This window comes from Lepus europaeus, chromosome 8 (assembly GCF_033115175.1).
Source record: "Lepus europaeus isolate LE1 chromosome 8, mLepTim1.pri, whole genome shotgun sequence".
NCBI classification, from domain to species: Eukaryota; Metazoa; Chordata; class Mammalia; order Lagomorpha; family Leporidae; genus Lepus; species Lepus europaeus.
In genome coordinates this window covers 99,542,476-99,562,806 of record NC_084834.1, presented here as the reverse complement: position 1 = coordinate 99,562,806, position 20,331 = coordinate 99,542,476, and the positions used below count along the sequence as shown (strand labels likewise).

General features: G+C 46.9%; 1 protein-coding gene across 1 annotated transcript in view; it reads left to right on the top strand.

Moving 5' to 3' along the window:
* FRAS1 (Fraser extracellular matrix complex subunit 1) overlaps nt 1-20,331 on the top strand; it is a 308,843-nt gene that overhangs the window by 45,284 nt on the left and 243,228 nt on the right. The window contains exon 14 of the mRNA XM_062198919.1: nt 18,335-18,478. Coding sequence (XP_062054903.1) covers nt 18,335-18,478 — 144 coding nt within the window. The remainder of the gene's footprint in view (nt 1-18,334; nt 18,479-20,331) is intronic.

Genomic DNA, 20,331 nt, shown 5'->3' with positions numbered 1-20,331 from the left:
TATTACTTGACCATTTTTAATAGTATTTGTATTCATAAGGATAAATATATAAAAATTGGTTAAATACAGAAATGAGAGAAAAGGGGAACAGTGAAAGCAGGGCTGAGGGGTAGAAACTGAAGCATGTCTTCAAGAGCACAGATCATTAGCTGTGCCCAGAGCTGAGCCAGGGTGTGTGGTGGCAGGTGTGTCTCAAGAGGCACATGGGCCGTTAGAGGGTCTTAGATATCAGGCCAGGAACCTGTGGCCATTGCTGTCTTGCAACGTCAGGAGACTTGTACATCTTTATGGGGGACAATGTGATATTTTGAAACTTGTGTGCAATGTATGATGATCAAATCAAGATAATTGCCATGGCTATAGTATATATAATATAATATTAATATAATATAATATAATATAATATAATATAATATAATCCCAGATCAGATCTGGGGATCTAGAACTGAGGCGAGGGGGCGATCTGCAGGGCAGCCGGTGTGCTCCTTTCTTTCATGCCCTAGGTTAGATTTGCAGGAAAATCATTTGGATGCAAAATAATTAAAGGAGAACAAGTGCATGGTGTTCATAAGAGGAGTGGGCTGCCAGACCGTGGCAGGTCCTGCGTGGGGGAGGCGGCTGGTCCCCTCCACCCCAGGCAGAGCTCCGGGTTCTGTGGAAAACATCTTGAAAGGAAACCCAAGGACTGTGCATGCCACAGCGCTGTGGGAACAGAGGCCCTGTTCTGTAAGCAGCCAGGAAAGAGTGTCTGGAAGGCAACCAGGCTTCTGAATTTGTCCAGTCTGAATTTGACCAGGCCCCCAGGGCTGGTAAAACATTGCTGGATTTCTGGAGCCTCAGCAAAGAGGGCTGCACAAAGTGCTCAGCAGAGGCTGACCAAACAGATGGCAAATGAGTGAAAGGACATCCTACCTCTTGGTGGTCCTCCAGGACCCAGTGTTTCAGTGGACAGCTCAGCCATTAAAGAGGAAAGGACCTTTGGTGTTTGCAGCTTATCCGGCTCTCGACACCTGTTAATTTAAAACAGACTGGAAGAAGGTACATGCAAAAAACTGTGCCTTCATAGGTGTCTACTGGTTGGGTAATTTGGGTTAACTGCTGAAATTTCACTTCGATGGAATTATCGAATGTGTGCTGTACTCCTTCTATCCCATCAAAGAGGCCTACTGCTAGCACTCCTGTGACAGATTTGCCTTTAAAAGGGGATTAATTCCCCCTAGATCTTACTCCTCCCACCATAGCACTCCCACCTCCTGAAGCACACACACATCACATACATATTTACTTTTCTTTTTTTCCATTCTCCTTTCTCCTATGCTCTGTTTTAATTGGCGATGTTAATGCTGTTTTCAGGCACTTTGAAATGGGTAATGTTTCATTTGATTACTGGTTTATGTAGCTGACTGCTTCACATTCCATCCACATACCCACACACAAATGCTTCTAGTAGAAAGTTGCTGGGAAAATTTGTTCATGCTCCCTCCAGGGAATTAAACCAATTTGCTTTAGTTCAGGCTGGTTGCATTTTTATGCATAAAATAAGGAGGAGAAATAGAACAAGAGGAGAGAAAGAGGAGGAGAGAGAGGAAGATGATCTTAAAAATTAAAGGAAAATTTGTGATCAATTTTCATATCCTGTCTTGACACTGAGACAGCCCAAATCAGCTTTCTCAATAAGCGTCCTCAGCTTCGGAATCCTTGAGAGCCTTCATACTTGTACCATTTTTGGTGACTTTTTACCAGTGACCTTGAAAGTCAATCCAATCAGCCAGTGCTCTTCCAGTACGTGCTAAACTTTTCAAAAGCAAGCCTGCCATTTTATGGTAACAATAGGTTTTTCTGGGTTGATTTCTCTTGGCAGGGTCATTTATGGTATGACTGGGATAATTTGCCACTTTATTGATCCATTAAAACCCAAAGAAAGTGAACACTGCAGAGGAAATGAATTAACAGAAATCATCAGATTAATATTCATATTCGCTATGTGGAATATAGGGCAGAGTGAAAATACGGAACAGATCCAAGGAGCACATAAATATGGCTCTTCAGCCAAAGAGGAAGAGGAGAGAACCAGAGGGGACTGAAAGAGACATTGAGTTCTACCAGAAAATCTCATCTTTTTTTTAAGATTTATTTTATTCATTTGAAAGGCAGAGATACAGACAAACATGTGCACATGTGCACACACACACAGAGAGAGAGAGAGAGAGAGAGAGGGCTTCCATTTGCTGGTTCATTCCCCAAATGGCCTCATCAGCCAGAGCTGGGCCAGATGGAAGCCAGGAGCTTCATTTGGGTCTCCCATGTGGGTGCAGAGGCCCAAGCATTTGGGCCATCTTTGGCTGCTTTTCCAGGTGCATTAGCAGGGTGCTGGATTGGAAGTGGAGCAACAAGGATATGTACCAGCATCTATAATATGGGATGCTCAAATTGCATGTGGTAGCTTAATGCACTGTACCACAACCGTGGGCCCTAGAGAATCTCATATGTAAGGACCCTTAATCATCTTCCCTTTCCCCTGGGTGCAGTGGTGTTGCCAGGAGTTTCTCCCAGCTCTCCCATGCAGGTGCAGGGTCTCAGGGACTTGGGCCATCTTCTACTGCTTTCCCAAGCCATAGCAGAGAGCTGGAGTGGAAGTAGAGCAGCTGGGTCTTGAACTGGTTCCTGTATGGGATAACGGCACTGCAGGCGGTGGCTTTACCTGCTACACCATAGTGCCGCCCCCAAAATAATGTGATTCTATACCACCTGGTGTACCTGCACCCATCCCTGCTCCATTTCTCCTGCCTTCCCCAGCTTTGGAATTTGATGCTTTGATCACTTTCCTTTAAGGCTCAGTACTACTACTTTTTGTAACACCCTAAATTGGAGATGGGCAGTGTGTAAGTGGCCTCTTCTTCAGCAGGAAGAGTAATCACACTGTTAGAGCCCAAACCTTGGATGTTAGCCCTGCTGCTCAAGCTTCTGCCTTAACCACTAGGCTTCCCTCGTCTCTGGCTAGATCTGGGTCAACATCTCCTGCCCATGCTGTTCCATTCTTCTGGACCCTGTAGATCTCTGGTCTGGTAACTGGGCTTTTTCTTTGATTCCTGCCCCCTGTCCTTTTCTGACCCATTTGCAGGAATTAACAATCATTTTTTAGTCACCTGTAGCCTGGTAGTCATTCTCTATCCTGGCACGATGTCCCTTGTCCACCCTCCCTGCCCCACCATGCTGCTTGCCCTTGCACACTTTCTGGATGGCTCTTGCACACTACTTGCCCTGGATTTATTCTGTTCTTTCGGAAGACTACTGGTTCTGGTATCTCATCTCAGGAACTGTCATCTTAAATCTTTTTTTAAAAATGTATTTACTTTATTTGAAAGGCAAAGTTACAGAGAGAGAGATTTTCCATCTGCTGGTTGACTCCTCAAATGGCCACAGTGTGCAGGGATGGGCCAGGCTGAAGCCAGGAGCTTCCTCCAGGTCTCCCATGTGGGTGGCAGGGGCCCAGGCACCTGGGCTATCTTCTGCTACTTTTCCAGGTGTGTTTGCAGGGTGCTGGATGGGAAGTGGAGCAGCCAGAACTCAACTGGCACCCATATGGGATGCCCGCGTCACAGGCATAGAGGCTTTACTTGCTGTACCACAGTGCCGGCCCCTTAAATCTAACACTGGATACTGACTGCACTCTCCAGGTCCTGAATGCACTCTTCCTTGCTTGTCTGGCCCCTCTTTTCAATCAACCTCTATTCAGTTCCCCTGGGTCCCTTGAACTGTGCACGAAAATCCCTGACACAAAAACCTATAGGAAGTAAAGTTAAAACAACCAACAATACACACTGATTGGGTTAAAATGGAAACCTCATAAAACTGCAGATGTTAGGTAGAGAAGGAGAGGCATTTAGGCTTTTTTTTTTTTTTTTTAATACAAGCATCTGTGTTTGGTTTGTGTGTTTAAAGCTCAATGCTATTCACATACATCTGAAGACAGAGCCATGTGCACGCCCGGTAAAGGCTGCCTGCATTCTTAAGGCTGGTGGTGGGGAGGGAGCATGGTACAGTGGTTCAAAGCCTGGGCTCCAGAGCCAGACCGCATGGCTTCTAACCTTGGCTCTCATATTTATATATTCTTTAACCCCACGCTTTAGTTGCCTCGTAAAACAGGGACAATACCATCTACCTCATAGCATTGGCAGCAATCGGTGAATTCATGCACCTCCTTGAGGGTATGGAGCCTGGTTCCTATTAGCCTTCCATAGACATTAGGAGACTAGGATTTCTGTCTTCTCCGCACCCCCCCCCCATTCATTTTCTTTTGACCCTGCCTCCGTCCTGAGGATGTGAATGTAAATAAGCCTCAGTCTTTGCCTATACAGTGAGCCCACAACCAAGGCACATCACCATTTATTCCAGAGATGGAGTGCTCACACGGACCTGTGCAGTTCATTCTCTGTGTGAGTGCTATGTGGTCTTGTATTTCAAAAGTTAAGAGTCTTAGAACCCTGTGAACGTTCTACAGGCTTATAAGAGGTGGGGTTCTTCTGAACCTCAATGCTACAACTTGCTTCTACATGAAAGTCTTTTAGAAAGTTCATGGAAAATGAAACTAAAAGGCCTTTATTTCGATGGAAGTAATTGAAACCCATGCATGGTTTTTGGCATTATATGAATTTTTGAAGTATCTTTATATGGTTTTGAGCAAAACATTTAAACTCTGTGAGCCTCAACTATAAAATAATATTATCTACTTTAACACATTATGAGTATTAGAAAAGGTGTTTGTGAAGAATAAATATATTATACCTGGCATGTAGGATGTGGAGAATAAAATGTACCTGTTGATACTATTGCACTATCTCTAGTTTTCAACGCATGGAAATGAAAACTAAAAAGCTTACCTGAAGAAGCAAAGAGTTTTTGTGCCATTGATCTCTGATTTAGGACAAAATTTCTATGTCCTATATGTGTGTGTGTGTGTGTGTGTATACACATATATATATAGTATATATAGATATACGGTTTACTGTATTCTTTACAAGTTAAAAGTCTTTCATTTTCTTTAAATGTTTAGGTTAAGTGAGAACCTGTAGTGATTTGTTTCCAGCCCATGCTGTATTGTAGTTCTAGCCAATACCATGGTGTATTTAGGAGAGACATTTTTAAGAAAACCTGTAAACTGCATGGATAGGTTGCTGATCCAGTTGAGATCTTAAACTGGCCTCAGCAGAAGTTGTAAAGTTAATTATTTGTTGGGACCGTAGTTGAGCAGAGCAGCCCGTCATTTGCGGAAATGAAGGCTGACCCTTGGAGCAAGGTCCTAGCAGTGAGACCTTATGGGCCAGCAAATGAGATCCCAGCTCATGACGTAGCCCAGCTCACTGGGCCCAGGGAGGACCTCTGGGCCGAGGCTCCTGTGGAACTACTGTTCTGAAATCCCCAGCCAGCAGGAACCCTGCGTGCCCTGTTGGGGTGCTCATTGTCAAGCTGCTGTCCTCCATACCCCAGACTTGTGGGGTGGGTCTCAGCTTCCGGCAGCTCACAGCTTCAGTTTGGGGACCCAGTGCGTTCCTACTGTTCAGTCTTCAGTCGTTGTGTTCTGCGCTTTTTAACCCCTGCGTGGACTTTCTTGGGTGTTCTCCACCACTTATGGTCTCTTAGTGACTTGCTGTCTTATGCAAAGAGACTTGTTGCTTCGAGTGATTTTTTCGTCTCTTGCATTCTATTCATGCAACAAAGATTTGTTGAGTCTCTTTCTCTATGCCAGGCCCTGTCCTGGAGATAAGGGATACAGAGTGAACCTGGCAGACAACTTGTGTAGCCAAGGAACTCGTGACCTCACTGGCAAAAGACAGTCCCTATGTAGGTCAACAAGATACCTTCTGATGTAGTTCTATGAATGCATTACTGTCAGTATTATAAAGACAGCTTTTTTTAAAAAAGATTATTTATTTGTTTATTTGAAAGGCAGAGTTACAGAAAAGCAGAGAGAGAGAGAGAGAGAGTGTGTGTGTGTGTGTGTGTGTTAGTTCTTCTTTCTGCTGGTTCTCTCCTCAGATGGCTACAACAGCTGGAGTTGCACCAATCTGAAGCCAGGAGCTTCTTCAGGGTCTCCCAAGCAGGTGCAGCAGCCCAAGGACTCTGATGTAGTTCTATGAATGCATTACTGTCAGTATTATAAAGACAGCTTTTTTTAAAAAAGATTATTTATTTGTTTATTTGAAAGGCAGAGTTACAGAAAAGCAGAGAGAGAGAGAGAGAGTGTGTGTGTGTGTGTGTGTGTGTGTTAGTTCTTCTTTCTGCTGGTTCTCTCCTCAGATGGCTACAACAGCTGGAGTTGCACCAATCTGAAGCCAGGAGCTTCTTCAGGGTCTCCCAAGCAGGTGCAGCAGCCCAAGGACTTGGGCCATCTTCTGCTGCTTTCCCAGGCCATAGCAGAGAGCTGGATCAGAAAAGGAGTAGCTAGGACTCGAACCAGCACCCACATGGGATGCCGGCACTGCGGGTAACAACTTTACCCACTGTGCCACAGCACTGACTCCCTAAAGACAGTTTTAAAAGGGATTACAATAGGAAGTGCCTGGTTATCAAAGCAGAGGCATGCCTTGTACTTCTGAATTCCAGGTACTTTTAAACACATACAAAGCTTTCTGGAATCATCTGACTGAAACCAAATGTGCAAAGCCATTCCATGTTGAAGACAAGAGAGGAAGGGCTAGGCATGTTGGGATTTTGGCTTCCCTGGAACATGCCTTCCATTTAGCTGCTATATTGACTCCCTGTCAGCAATGCCTGGCTAGGCATGGCCTCCGGAAAATTGCAGGAACTTTTTTTTTCACACTCTTTTTCTTCTTTAATTTTCCTCATGTTTAAGATAGCTGCATATCTCTTCGGCAATGCAAAAATGACTCTTATAAGTGCACTGTCATTGAACGGGGGTCATATCCTTGGAGTTTGTTAACCTATCCCCAAGGGAGAGCCACAGGATTGCCTTCCTAGACTAGAGGTTTCTGGAGTAAACTGGAGCCAGTGTGACAGATACCGGTGGTGTTCCAAGTCCTCTCTCTTTGTTCTTGTTCAGGATAAATGGAGAGAAGCTGGGAAAAGCAGCTGGTGGTGTTGTACCTGGGACTTTTGCTTTAGCAGGAGACTGGGCTGTGTTTGGCTTTTGTGTGAGCTGCTTACAGCCCCTTGCTGGGCATGCCGGGAAACAGATGACAGCACAAAAGTATCACATCCCAGCAGACAGAGCCCGCCACAAATGCAAGGGAGTTTATCTTCCAGACAGATCCCGTTCGTCCTGACAAATCTGAACACCCCGAATATTTTAGCTACGGAGTACAAGCTACGGACAAGTCTTCTGGCTCTCTGCCCAGTTTCTAGGGTTCTTAGTTATTTTAGCTAGATTGTGTGACATACATTCTTTCTCTCTGCCCCCCTGCCCCCAGTTCCTGCCCCAGCACTCTCCCTGTTGCACCCTAGCTCCCTTTCTGCACTGCTCCTGGGGCTACCAGTAGGGTGCTATTATCTCTGCTGAGATCTGAGCAGCTGCGCCAGGGCAGCCAGGAAGGCTGCGAACTCTCCCCTCCTTTGGCTCTTCAGTTCCCCTAGACAAACAGACATCACTGGAGAAGTCTATGGCCCTTGGGTCAACAGGGCCCAGAGGGGAGAGTTGAGGAGGGAGCCCAGGGTGGGAGGCCCAGCAGCTATGGATTGCCAGTGGTCACAGTGGGTTAGTGGGAGCTGAGACGCTAGGCCTGGTGCTCACCACATTTGCAAACCCTTGGGGGGTGCTTGGGTTGTAGCATTAGTGACAGAGGAGACGGAAAGGGTGACTCTAAGAATATTTCTGGTCCGCTGAGTGCCTGTCTTTATTCTCTTTTAAAAAGATTCTGCATTTGAGTGAGATATTACAATAATTGTTTTTCCATGATTGGCTTTTTTCACTTAAAATAGTGACCTTGGGGATTGGTGCTGTGGTGTAGCGGGTAAAACCACTACCTGCCATCTGGCATCTTATATGGGTGTTGATTCGAATCCTGGCTTCTCCACTTCTGATCCAACTCTCTGCTATGGCCTGAGAAAGCAGTGGAAGATGGCCCAAGTCATTGGGTCCTGGCACTCATGTGAGAGATCCTGGATCCTGGCTTCAGATTGGCTCAGCTCCAGCCATTGCATCCACTTGGGGAGTTAACCAGTGGATGGAAGACCTTTCTCTGCTTCTGCCTCTTTGTACCTTTGCATTTCAAATAAGTAAGTAAATCTTAACAAGAAAATAAAAAAGTAGTGACCTCCATTTCCATCTATCTTGCTACAAGTGACCAGATTTATCCTTTTTCTTTATTTTTGTTTATTTGAATGGTGGGGGGAGGGTAGGGAGGGAATCCATTCTCTGGCTCACTCCCCAGTGCCAACAACAGCTAGGGCTGTATCATACCGAAGCCAAGAGCCAGGAACTCCATCCAGGTCTCCCATGTCGGTGGCAGGGACCTAAGTACTTGAACCATCATCTGCTGTCTTCCAGGAAGCAGGAAGCTGGATGGGAAGTAGAGGTAGGAAATGATCCCAGGCTCGCTGATATGTGATGCGGGCATCCTAAGCAGATGCTCAGCCCGCTGTGCCTCGATGCCCACACATAGATTTCATCCTGTTTTATGACTGAGTCGTATTTCGTGGTGTATATGTGCCACATTTTCTTTAGCCATTTTTCCGTAGATGGACATTAGATTGTTTCTATTTCTTGGCTACTGTGAATGGTACTATAATAAATGTGGGAGTGTAGATGTCTCCTAAATAGAGTGATTTCATTTCCCGTAGATCTATGCCTGGTACTGGAATTGCTGGATGATAGGATTGTTCTGTTTTCAGTTGGTCAAAGAACTGCTGTACTATTTTCCACACTATCTGGACTAACCTGCATTCCCACCAATAGCAAGGGGGTCCCTTTTCTCCACATCCATGCTACCACTTGTTACGTTTCAGCTTTTTGATAACGGCCAGCCTAACTGGAGTGAGATATCTCGTTGTGGTTTTGATTAGCTTTTTCCTGATGATTGGTGATGTTGAGAGTTTGGTTTTCTTTCAAGTACCTGTTGTCCATTTGTGTACTTTCCTTTGAGAAATATCTGTTTAGATCTACTGACCATTTTTTAATTGAATTGAGTTTTTTTTTTTTAATATTTTTCATCATCTTAAAAGTAGATTAACACACAGACACATATACACACACACAGAGAGAGAGAGAGAGAGAGAGAGAGAGAGAGATCTTCAGCAAATGCCCACAACAGCCAGCATTAGGCCAGGGCTAAGCTAGGAACCCAGAACTCCACCCAGGCCTTTCATTCTGGTGGCAGGACCTACACATCTGAGTCATCATTTGCTGGACGTGAGCAGGAAGTTGGATTTGAAGTGAAGCCATCTGGGCTTGAACCTGCACTTCAGTATGGGATGCGGGTATCCCACTGTGCCACAGTGCCTAGCCCAGGGTGATGATGATGACTAGGATAATGATGGTGATGATTTGAATTGAGCTCCTTATCCATTCTGGTTATTAACCCTGTGTCAGATAACTTTGAAAAAGATCTCTCCTTCTGTAGTCTGTCTCTACTCTGGTGGCTGTTTAATTTGCTCTGGATGTCTTTGATGACATCCCAAGTGTGTATTTTTGCTTTTGAGTCCTATACTTTTGAGATCTGATCCAAAAAAAAGTCTCTGCTGATTCAAATCTCCTGAAGTGTTTCCTTATGTTTTCTTCTAAAAGTTTGAAACTTTTAGGTCTAACACTTTTATCTTTGATTCATTTTGAGTTGGTTTTTTCCACATGGCACGGGATGAACAAGGACCTAGCTTCATTCTTTACATGTGAATATCCAATTTCCCAAATGCCTTCATTGAGAAGACGATAATTTCCCCAATGCCCATTCTCAGCACTTTTGTCCAAGATCCATGAGCTATCCATTGCTCACAAATGTTGGTGAGTTTACTTGTAGGATTTTTACTCTGCTCCATTGATTTGTAGATCTGTTTTTATGCCAATATCATGCTGTTTTAATTCTATAGCTTTGTAATATGTTTTAAAGTCAAATGGTGTAGTTTCCTGCTTTGTTCTTTTTGCTCAAGATTGCTTTGGTTATTTGGGGGCTTTTTGTGGTTTCATAGAAGTTTTAGTAATGTTTTTGTAGTTCTGTGAAAAATTTCATTGATCTTTTTGATAGGGATTGCACTGAATCTGTAAATCACTTTGCTATTGACTTTTTAATGATACTGGTTTTTTCAATCCATGAACATGGAATGTGTTTCCATTTCTTTGTGTCCTGTTTGGTTTCTTTAATTAATGATTTATAATTTTCTGACAGATATTTTTGATTAGTGTACATTCGTAGCCTTGCGGTTGCTGGGTCCTAGGTATTTGTAACATATTTTGAAATTTTTGACACGTACTGCTCTATTTTTAAGAAGTTGTATTAATTCACACTCTCACTAGAAATGTGTGCATGCCTACTTGTCACTACCCTTGTCAACACTAGGTATTACAGTTCTTAAATTTGTCAATTTGATTGACATAAAATGGACTCTTGTTTCATTTTTTTGCTTTGCTTCTTGTTGGAATGTAGATGAAGCAGGTTGAATTAGTCATACTCGTCCACTCGTGGCCCATTTTCTTCAGTGGCCTGGGACAGGCTGTTCCCTTATCTGGTCCTCTGCCTTTCTGTCCCTGTGTTCTCCTCCCCTCCTCCCACTCTCCTTCTCCGCTCTCTACAAGCTGTACTAATGCGTCGTGTCTATGCTTGTTACTTTGTGTGGTTGTGTTGTCAGCATTCACAACATGACTGAGGGTATTTCCTGTCTTCCTAGCCCTTTTCCTCACTGTGCACTGCTCCTCAGACACAGGCACGCTGTTGTGGGTGCGTCCCATCACCGCGATCAGGTCTCGAGACGGGCAATTCATGAGGCTGGATGTGTTTTTCATGTGTTTGTATTGTTTCTGTTTTGAACTTGTTATGATATGTGGATCTAGGCATTCCCATTTCAGGATGGAAAGCCTTCTGTTGGCAGAGGGAAGCAGGTGGAGAGCAGAGACCCAGCCTGGTAGGGGACAGAAGGTTGTGGTGAAAAGATCAGAATTGATGATTGCTCAGATGTGCTTTGAATTTGTCCTTTTAAATGTGTCTGGAGATTGAGCTTTTTAGGTAAAACAATGGGAAGAGTGCCCCCCACCCCGCATCTGAACCCCACCACGCTATTTCTAATCACTTTCAACAGGACTTCCGTGGTTTTCTAGAGGTCACAGGGAAAAGCTTGAGTGTGAGGCCTTCGGGGGAGGCTGGATTCCTTTGATGTAGCTGCTGCCATAAACCCCAAGGGTTCTATTTCTTCCTTTCTCTCCCTCTGAGTAAAATTCCTTTGCTGGCGTCTCCCCTCCCCTCCCCTCCCTCCCCTCCCTCCCCTCCCTCCCCTCCCTCCCCTCCCCTCCCCTCCCTCCCCTCACTCCCCTCCCCTCCCCTCCCCTCCCGTCCCGTCCTGTCCTGTCCAGTCCCAGGTTGCTCCCTTTAAAATGACCTGGCCTTTAACACCACTCAAGGCCAGGTCTGCCAGGTCTCCTGATGCCATCCATATGATCACATACAACATTCTGTTTTTTTTTTTTTCAAGCCTTTTATCTCATCATATAATTGGGATTAGGTACAACTAATATTATTATTTTTTAAATTATTTGTTTATTTGAAAGTCAGAGTTACACAGAGAGAGAAGGAGAGGCAGAGAGAGGTTTTCCATTCACTGATTCACTCCCCAATTGGCCGCAATGGCCAGAGCTGCGCCAATCCAAAGCCAGGAACCAGGAGCTGCTTCTGGGTTTCCCACACAGGTACAAGGGCCCAAGGACTTCGACCATCTTCTACTGCTTTCCCAGGCCACAGCAGAGAGCTGTGGACTTGAACCAGTGCCCATATGGGATGCAGGCACTGCAGGCAGCAGCTTTAACCCACGATGCCACTGCACTGGGCCCTATTTTTAAACATATTTTACTTATTAGAGAGAGAGAGCCATAGAGTTCCTATGAACTTGTTCACTCCCCTAGATGCCTGCAATAGCTGGGGCTGGCCTAGGTTGGAGCAACTCAATTCAGCACCCCAATGTGGGTAGCAGGGAGTCAACTTTTTTTTTTTAGATTTATTTATTTTATTTGAGAGAGGGAGAGAGAGATAGAGAGAGAGGTCTTCCATCCTCTGGTTCACTAACCAGATGGCTGCAATGGCAGGGGCTTGGGTAGGAGGGAGCTGATTCGGAAGTAGAGCAGCCAGGACTTGAACTGATGTCCATATGGGATGCCAGCTCTGCTGTGCCACAGCACTGGCCCTGGACCCAACTTCTTGAGCCAGCACCTGTTGCCTCCAGGATGCTCATTGACAGGAAGCTGGAATTGGGAGCAGAGCTGGGACTGAAATCCAGGCAGTCTAGTGTGGGCATCCAGACTGGCATTCTTACCACTAAGCCAGTGCCTGCCCCCAACAATCCTTATTATTCCCACCTTACTGGTTAGGGAACCAAAAACAGTGCATTGAATTCAAGACAGAAAAAAAAAATTCTCCATAGAGAGATTCTTACTGGACATGTACGCTGCCTCTGATAACACTTAAACCTGGGCGAGTCCTCGGGAGGCGTTTCTGAGATGGGAATGCAAGCAGGCAGTTGTCGCAGAGTGGCTAAGAAACAGACTGAGGGCACGCAGTCTGCGTACCACGTGCCTGCGGCTCGCTGACGTCGGGGCCGTTTCTGTGCTGTTATGAGCCAAGACATCTCGGCATTTGGGAAGTCTGAGCTGCAGCCTCCCTGGTATGTGGGGAATGGGGGAAGATCTACTGATCAAGGGTGTGAATTCCCTGAAAACCGATTCCAGAGGACCACGGAGAAGACAAGGAACCAAGGCCCCTTCTCCAAGGAGAGGGTTTGATCTGAAGGCTGAGCCCAGGGGCCTCTGAGCCTCTGGTTGGGTCTGGAAAGGTTTCGTGGAACTCACACTGCCATAGGATGTTTTTCTTTCTTTTTTTTTTTTTTTAAAGACTTACACATTATTTATTTGAAAGGCGTGGTTACAGAAGATCTTCCATAGGCTTGCTTTCTCCCCAAATGGCCACAATGGCCTTGGGTTGGCCAGGCCAAAGCTAGGAGCCTGAAACTCCATCCTAGTCTCAGGTGTATGTGTTAGGGGCACAAGTCCTTGAGCCATCACCTGCTGCCCCCCAGGTATATAGGCAGCTGGTTAGGATTTGGAGTAGCCAGGACTCGAACTGGTGCTCATAGGGGATGCTGGTGTTGCAGGCCACAGCTTAAACCTCTGCCCTGCAGCGCTGGCCCCTGGGAAGTGCTTTTCACACTTCTCTGAGAAGTGGCTGCATTTTCTTCTTGGAGAAGCATAGGTTAAGGAAGTTTTAAAGCAATCTTCTATTTCTAAATTATCAAGTACAAAACAAGTTTCTTATTTCAGGGTAAGGTTTCCACATAGGGTTAGCAAAAGAAAAGTAATTCATTCCTTTTCATTTTTGAAAGGCGTTGCTTGACAAGCCAATGCCTGCCTTGTTATGCTCCAGGAAATCAGGGGCCCTGCTGAACAAATTATCTACTGCATGTGAGAGAAGAAGGCAGTCTTCCCTGTTTAACATTTATGACCACAGTTTTCATAATGAACAATGGGAACCCTGAGCGATCTGAAAGGTAACACTAAGAGAAATGACGGCGAAACATCAGGGAATGACCTTTGATTCTTTCATAATAGTCCAAATTTAATAAAAGCCACATGTAAAATAAGCCCACAAGAAGAGATAATCTGCATTAGCATATGTTCAGTATTAGAAATTTGAAGTCAAATTGCAAAACACTGCGGGAGTACTGCATGAAGGGGAAACTTGCACAGTCTATGTTGAAATAAAAATCCCGTCTGCTATTGCGCCTGACCATGGAACTTGCCTTTTGTCACCTATGGGAGAAAGAAAGGGGCATGGGAGCAGTGTCACAACTGATACTCTACATGCAGCAGGAGTGTCGGTCATCACAAGTGGATCTGGACTTCAGTGTGTTTCCAGTTAAATGTTACAGCCTCGGTTTCATCTGTCCTAAGAGTAGGACCTCATGGTTGGTTGCTCCCATGGAGAAGGTAACTGATGGATGAGTTTCCTGTAGCAATTTTTAAAAAAAATCTGCCATGCCTTTGTTTGCATGCACCTGATGGGTGCACCCTGCTCTGTGGCATTGGCACATGTGAAGACCAGGGCTGGAAAGCTCAGCAGGGCTCGGCTTGTGAGGGGTTTGACTTCCGGCCCTGAGTTGGTAGAAGGAGGTCATCTTGCTTGTTGTTTGGTTGCTGTTCTGATTGGCAACTCTGGGGGTCATATGAAAAATGTTGGGGGCCGGCGCTGTGGTGTAGCAGGTTAAAGCCCCAGCCTGCAGTGCCAGCATTCCATATGGGTGCTGGTTTGAGTCCCGGCTGCTCCTATTCCAATCCAGCTCTCTGCTATGGCCTGGAAAAGCAATAGAGGGTGGCCCAAGTCCTTGGGCCCCTGCACCCGCATGGGAGACCCAGAAGAAGCTTCTGGCTCCTAGCTTCAGATCAGTTCAGCTCTGGCTGTTGCGGTCATTTGGGGAGTGAACCAGTGGAATGGAAGACCTCTCTCTCTCTCTGGCTCTACCTCTCTCTGTAACTCAGTCTTTCAAATAAATAAAATAATTCTTTAAAAAAAAAAGAAATAAAAATGTTGAACAAGCCGTGAGGAACAGATTCCCATGGGTAAGAACGGGGGCCTGCACCCCTGGCTGTATTAGACCTTTTGCTTGCTGGAGCATGGTGCTTGCCAGGATCCCTGGGAGGAAGCCAGAGGGGCAGAGAAGAGGCGGCGACCATTTGCCAATCAGGTGGGAAGTGTTTTGTTTTATGTTTAAAAATATTTATTTATTTATGGGATTGGAGAGAGGAAGGAGAGAAGAAGAGAGAGACAGAGACATCTGCTGGTTGACTCCCCAAAGCTCACAACAGCTAGGCCTGGCTGGGCCAAACTGAAGTTAGGAGCCAGGGGCTCCATCTGGGTCTCTCAAGTGAGCAGCAGGGACCCAGCTACTAGCGCCATTGACAGCTACCTCCCCGGGTCTGTGTTAGCAGGGCGCTGAAGTCAGGAGCAGGAGCCTGGCTTCAAACCCAGATCCTCTGATGCGGGATGTGGATGTCTTGACCTCTTAGCTAGACACCTGCTCTGGAAGCATTTTCCAGATTTGACAACTGGTGTTAGTTGGGCATCTGCACTGCCAGCCAGCTGCTCACTGGGAAGAACGAGGAAGCTGTGCTTCTGTGTTTTGTCCCCCTCACACTCCCTGTAGAGATCATTGTGTCCCCTACAGCATGTCTTGAGTTAATTACTCTTCTTTTTGTCCCCACCAGCCGGATCAAAACTCGAAGGTCCCTACCTGGCCCATTTGGCCTTGCTGTAGCCACCACACCCGTCTTTTCAGCCTCACTACCCTTCCACCATTCCTTCAGGCGCTTACTCCCAGAGCACCAGAGCAATGGCGTGCTTCCCGTGTGCCCGTGGCAGCACTCGGGTAACACGGCTCACCTGTGGCCCCTGGGGAGGGCCCCAAGGCTAGGGTTGCACCTTGCACGTAGTAGCTGCTTCTGTTGAGGGTTGGTACATGAGCCCTGCCTACCTTGGTGGAAATGCAATTGGGCCTTTTGTCTGGTTGGTTAGTTGTGCAACAGTTTGGACCAGCTCTAGAGCAAATGAGACAAAGGCATCAACAGTGACAGGCACTCTAAGCGCTGGCTGTATTCCGTAATCAAAGCGGGGCTGGATAAATGAATGGCGTGCTTCGTGTGCGTTTAGGGGAGGATGTGTTAGAGATCCTTCATCCACATCTTCTGTTATGTAATAGTGGTGACAGTGTACTCTTGTAACATTCATAAGGTAAGACAGAGTGAAGTGTAAAGGAAGTCACTTGGAGTATCTGTAAGGACCCAAGCAGTGTGCCCGGCACAGAATTAACAAAATGGAAATGAGCTCTTCCTTTGTGAAGCTTAAAGTTCTCCACAGAATGGAATCTCAGTAAGGAAACTGTTCTCCATCTTTCCTTCCCACTCCAATCATCCAAACTGACTTCATCTCTTGCCTGAGCTGTACAGGGAGTCCATGCTGTTCCCCCCACTTTCTCAATCAGGCCCGTGTCTGTCCCGCAAGAGCCCATTCACCGTCTCACGTTACAGTTAGGATAAAGGTTTGCATCTGGGGCCGACGTGTGGCACAGGATGCTAAGTCAGTGCTTGCAACACCAATATCCTGTTTTGGAGCTCTAATTCTAATCCCCATGGCGCTACTTCCCAATTAGCTCCCCGCTGATGCACCTGGGAAAGCTGTAGAAGATGGTTCAGAGGCTGGGGCCCCTACCCATGTGGGAGACCCAGAGGGAATTCTAGGCTCCTGGCTTCTGCCTGGCCCAGCCCTGGCCATTGCGGCCAAATGCGGAGTGAGCCAGTGAATGGAAGAACTCTGTGTCTGTGTTTCTTTTGCTCTCTGTCACTGTGCTTTCAAATACATACATAAATACATAAGTCTTGTTGGAAGATTCTGATTTCTCTTTCTGGTCTCCCAGGTCAAGTTTGATCAGGTCCCAAGTAATGTCGTCAGCCATGAGCCATACTGTGCCCCACCAGATCCAGCCACGAGGGCCGCAAGTTCCCCATACACACCGCTGGTGCTGTGCTCTAAGTCATCCAGGGGCTGCTGTCCCTCTGGTTTAGATCTGTCCAGCTTTGCACCCACCACTCCTACCACTGTTGCTTTTTACTGTGGAGCCCGCCTAGACGTGAACACAATTTTTAGTTAATCTTGGGCTTCTTGGGGGAGAGACTATTTAAGATTAAGGTTTTATTGTGTAGTTTACAACAAAGGGTGGGATTGGTCCTTGAGGTTTGCGATACAAGTACCTTTTCTTTGATTCTCAAAGGGTTACCTAGCTAAGAAATTGCTAAGGTGTGGTTACCAAGTCTCATTTTCCCAAGCAGCAACAATACTCGTTCTCTCTTTCAATTTTGGTCACAATCAGTGCCTCTGTAAAATAGGTTGTGCTGTGTTATTCTGAAGCAAACATTTTAAAAATTAGGGTGTATCAGTGAAACACAGGTGGGTTTAGCCCTACAGATAGCTATTGCTAAATCTGGAAATATTCAGTTATTCAGAGTAGGTCTCTCTTTGCCGAGCTGCTTAGGTGAAGAGCAAGCAAGGACAGTAAGGAAGATCAGATGGTGGAAGAGGAGGCAGTTTTTGAATCTTAAACGAACAACTCTGGTCTAAGAGCAGCCTGTGGGTAGAAACTGAAGATGAGAGCTCAGTGGGCTTCGTGAGTCCTGGAGACACCTGTGCAGGGAGGCTGCTACTGGTCGGGGGGGGGGGGGAGTGGAGACAAGAAGTGTGAGGGAGGAGAGAATGTGGGCTGAGGGGCAAGGAGGGGGAGAGAGCGAGAGCAAGGGCCATGGATGGCAGGTGGTAGCTGTGTCCTTGAGAGGCCTCATTAGGGGGCTTTGTGGCACAGAGTTGGTCAAGCCGTCACCTGTGATGCCCATTCCAGACCAGAGTGCCCATTAGAGTCCTGCCTGCTCCAATTCCAGCAGCAGAAAAAGGCCCACATGCTTGGGTCCCTACCACTCATGTGGGAGATCTGGATGGAGTTCCAGGCTCCTGGCTTCTGAGGCCTTTGGGGACGTGAACAAGCAGATAGCGATTCTCTCTCTCTTTCTGTGTGTGTGTGTGCTCTGTGTGTGTGTGTCTTCCGCTAACTCTGTCACTCTGCCTTTCAAATAAATAATTTTTTTAAATAAAATCTTTTCAGGCCCATGGTAAATGGCTTCCGTCCCCAGCTGATTCTGATGGTGTCCAAGGTGGGAAGTGGTTATCCTGCTGTTATTTTGATCATTTGACTGCAACAGGCAGTGAGGTGGGAGTGGTATGATTCCGTCCGGCTGTCCATCTTTGCCTCCACCGTTGGGATTCCCTTCCCTGTAACTCTCTCTGACTTTCTGTTCCATGGGATTTACCCAAGCTGGACTTCTGGCTAACAGATCTGTTTTTTCTTTCCCTTGAGAGGGAGGTGCATTTCTTGGGGAGAAGTAAGCACATCACATGAGAGGTCTCCACAGAAGTTTCTGAAACATGTACATTGTCTTTTGATGCCGTTTTTCCATGAACATTTTGAGGTTCCCTCGTGTGTGCAGGAGTCAGCGGACACCCCCCTTATAGATTCCAGGACTTTTGGGGGAAGAATGACAGGCAGGCCTGTCTGTGGCCGGCTCTGCACTGACTCTGCTCTTTGCCTGCAGCCTGCCATGAGTCCTGCGCAGGCTGCTGGGGGCCGACGGAGAAGCACTGCCTGGGCTGCCGGGACCCCCTGCACGTGCTGAGGGAGGGCAGCTGTGAGAGCAGCTGCGGCGAAGGCTTCTACCACAAGCAGGGCACCTGTCACGGTAAGTGCTGGCCTGGGGTACCCAACTGGGCACGTGTTCTCACATCCAATCACAGCCCCAATAACCAACAGTTACTTCACTGAACAAACATGGGATGAAAAGACAGGTTGATTTGGTGCCAAAAAAAAAAAAAAAATTCCATGATTAATTTTTCCATTATTATCATTTTCTATAAACTTTGGGAAAGACTTTTGAATGCAAATGGCTGCTGACTCTGCTGGTGTCTTAGCAGTTCCTGGCACACTGTTCACCAGTGAGGTTCCCTTGCATGGTCCCCACAGTTGGTTAGAATTGGGGTGCTCGTCTTAGCTTCATGTTGCAGATGACAAAAGTGAAGCCCTGGCTACCTACTCAAGACCCACGCCCTAGGGAGAGGTGTGGGGTTCCCATCCAGGCCTTCCTTTCTCCAAACCCTAAACCCGTTATCAAGGCCACACTGCCTTCTGAATGCACCTGGAGACACTAGGACTCCTAGGCCAGCCACAGGCAGCTGCACGTGGGTGCTGGTGCCCCATGCATGAAGCAGAAGCAGCTTCCGTCCATTCCATCTGGAACACCCAGGGCCCCAAGAGTTGGAGTGAGCCCAGGTCAGGGCTCCCCTGTTCCAGGCCTGCTTCCCAGTGCTTTAGAAACAGTGAGACAGCAGGGTCAAGACAGAAAAGGAGATGTGAGGATAGAATCAGAGGTCAGAGTGGTGGGGTGATGTGAGCAGGCAGCCCTCGGATTCTAGAAAAATCTAGTCAGTGGGGCAGAGTTCCTCTGGAAGCTCAAGGGGACTCCTTGATTTCTAAGACCCTAAGATGATAAATTTGTATTGTTTTAAGCCAGAGAGTTTGCAGCCATTGATTACAACAGCAATAAGAAGCAAGTGCGCACCCAACTGTAACTCAGAGGACTGGATTCGTGTATGCACAGTATTTAGACAGGGTCCGTGGCATATCAGTGTCATATCACCCTCAAACTGCCAGACAAGGAGACAGAGAGGCTCAGAAACTTGATTGTGGTCACTCAGCTAATAAGGGACAGAGTTGGGATCAAGCTTAGATTTCCTGGCTCTGGATCCTAGCAGCCACTGTGAGCTCTATTGCTCCCTCTACTGTGTTTCCGCCCTCTGCGCCTCTGCCTGGTTTCCCACCGTCTTCTCGCCTCTCCTTCCTGGTCTTCCTGTGCGTCTCTGGATGGGCTGGCTACCCCTGTGGATGCTGCCGGGTTGCAGGCCGGCATCCTGACAGTAAATGAAGGGTTTGAGTGGCGTTCACTGCAATGAACACATCCAGGGAAAGGTTTTTCATAACCATGTCCACTAAAGCAAGACAAATGCCCCGTCCATGGAGCTGTCTTCAGTTCTTGGCCTCATGTGTTCACTGAGCAGCCCAGCAGCAATCAAACATGGTCTTTGGGACGAGACAGATCCCTGTGTCCTAGGGAAGAGAGACACCCTTAGCAGCTGTTTGCCTAAACACAGCCCAGTTGCATCAGCATGGCTGGTGGGAGAAGTCTTGCTTGCTGTGGCGGAGTCACAGGTGGCTTGGAGAAAGAAGGAGGAAAGGAAGGCTGGGCTGCCGTTAGCCTGCGCTGTTCATCTTTTCCTGCCAGCATCACTTTCCTGCCCGTTAAGCCAGATGTGTTCTCTGAAGGCTGGCAGATGTCACATTTGCACTAATCCCAAGGCCTGAAGGCATTTACCCTGTAAGTCCCTGGAGAAGCCGTCGGTCGCCGTCGCTGACACAGGAGTAGTTACACTGACCTGCTCCTGCAACTGACACTCTCTGGACTGAGCAAGCCGCCTTAAAAAAGACTTATCTAAGCCAGGAGCCAGAAACTCCATCCGGGTCTCCCACGTGGATGCAGGG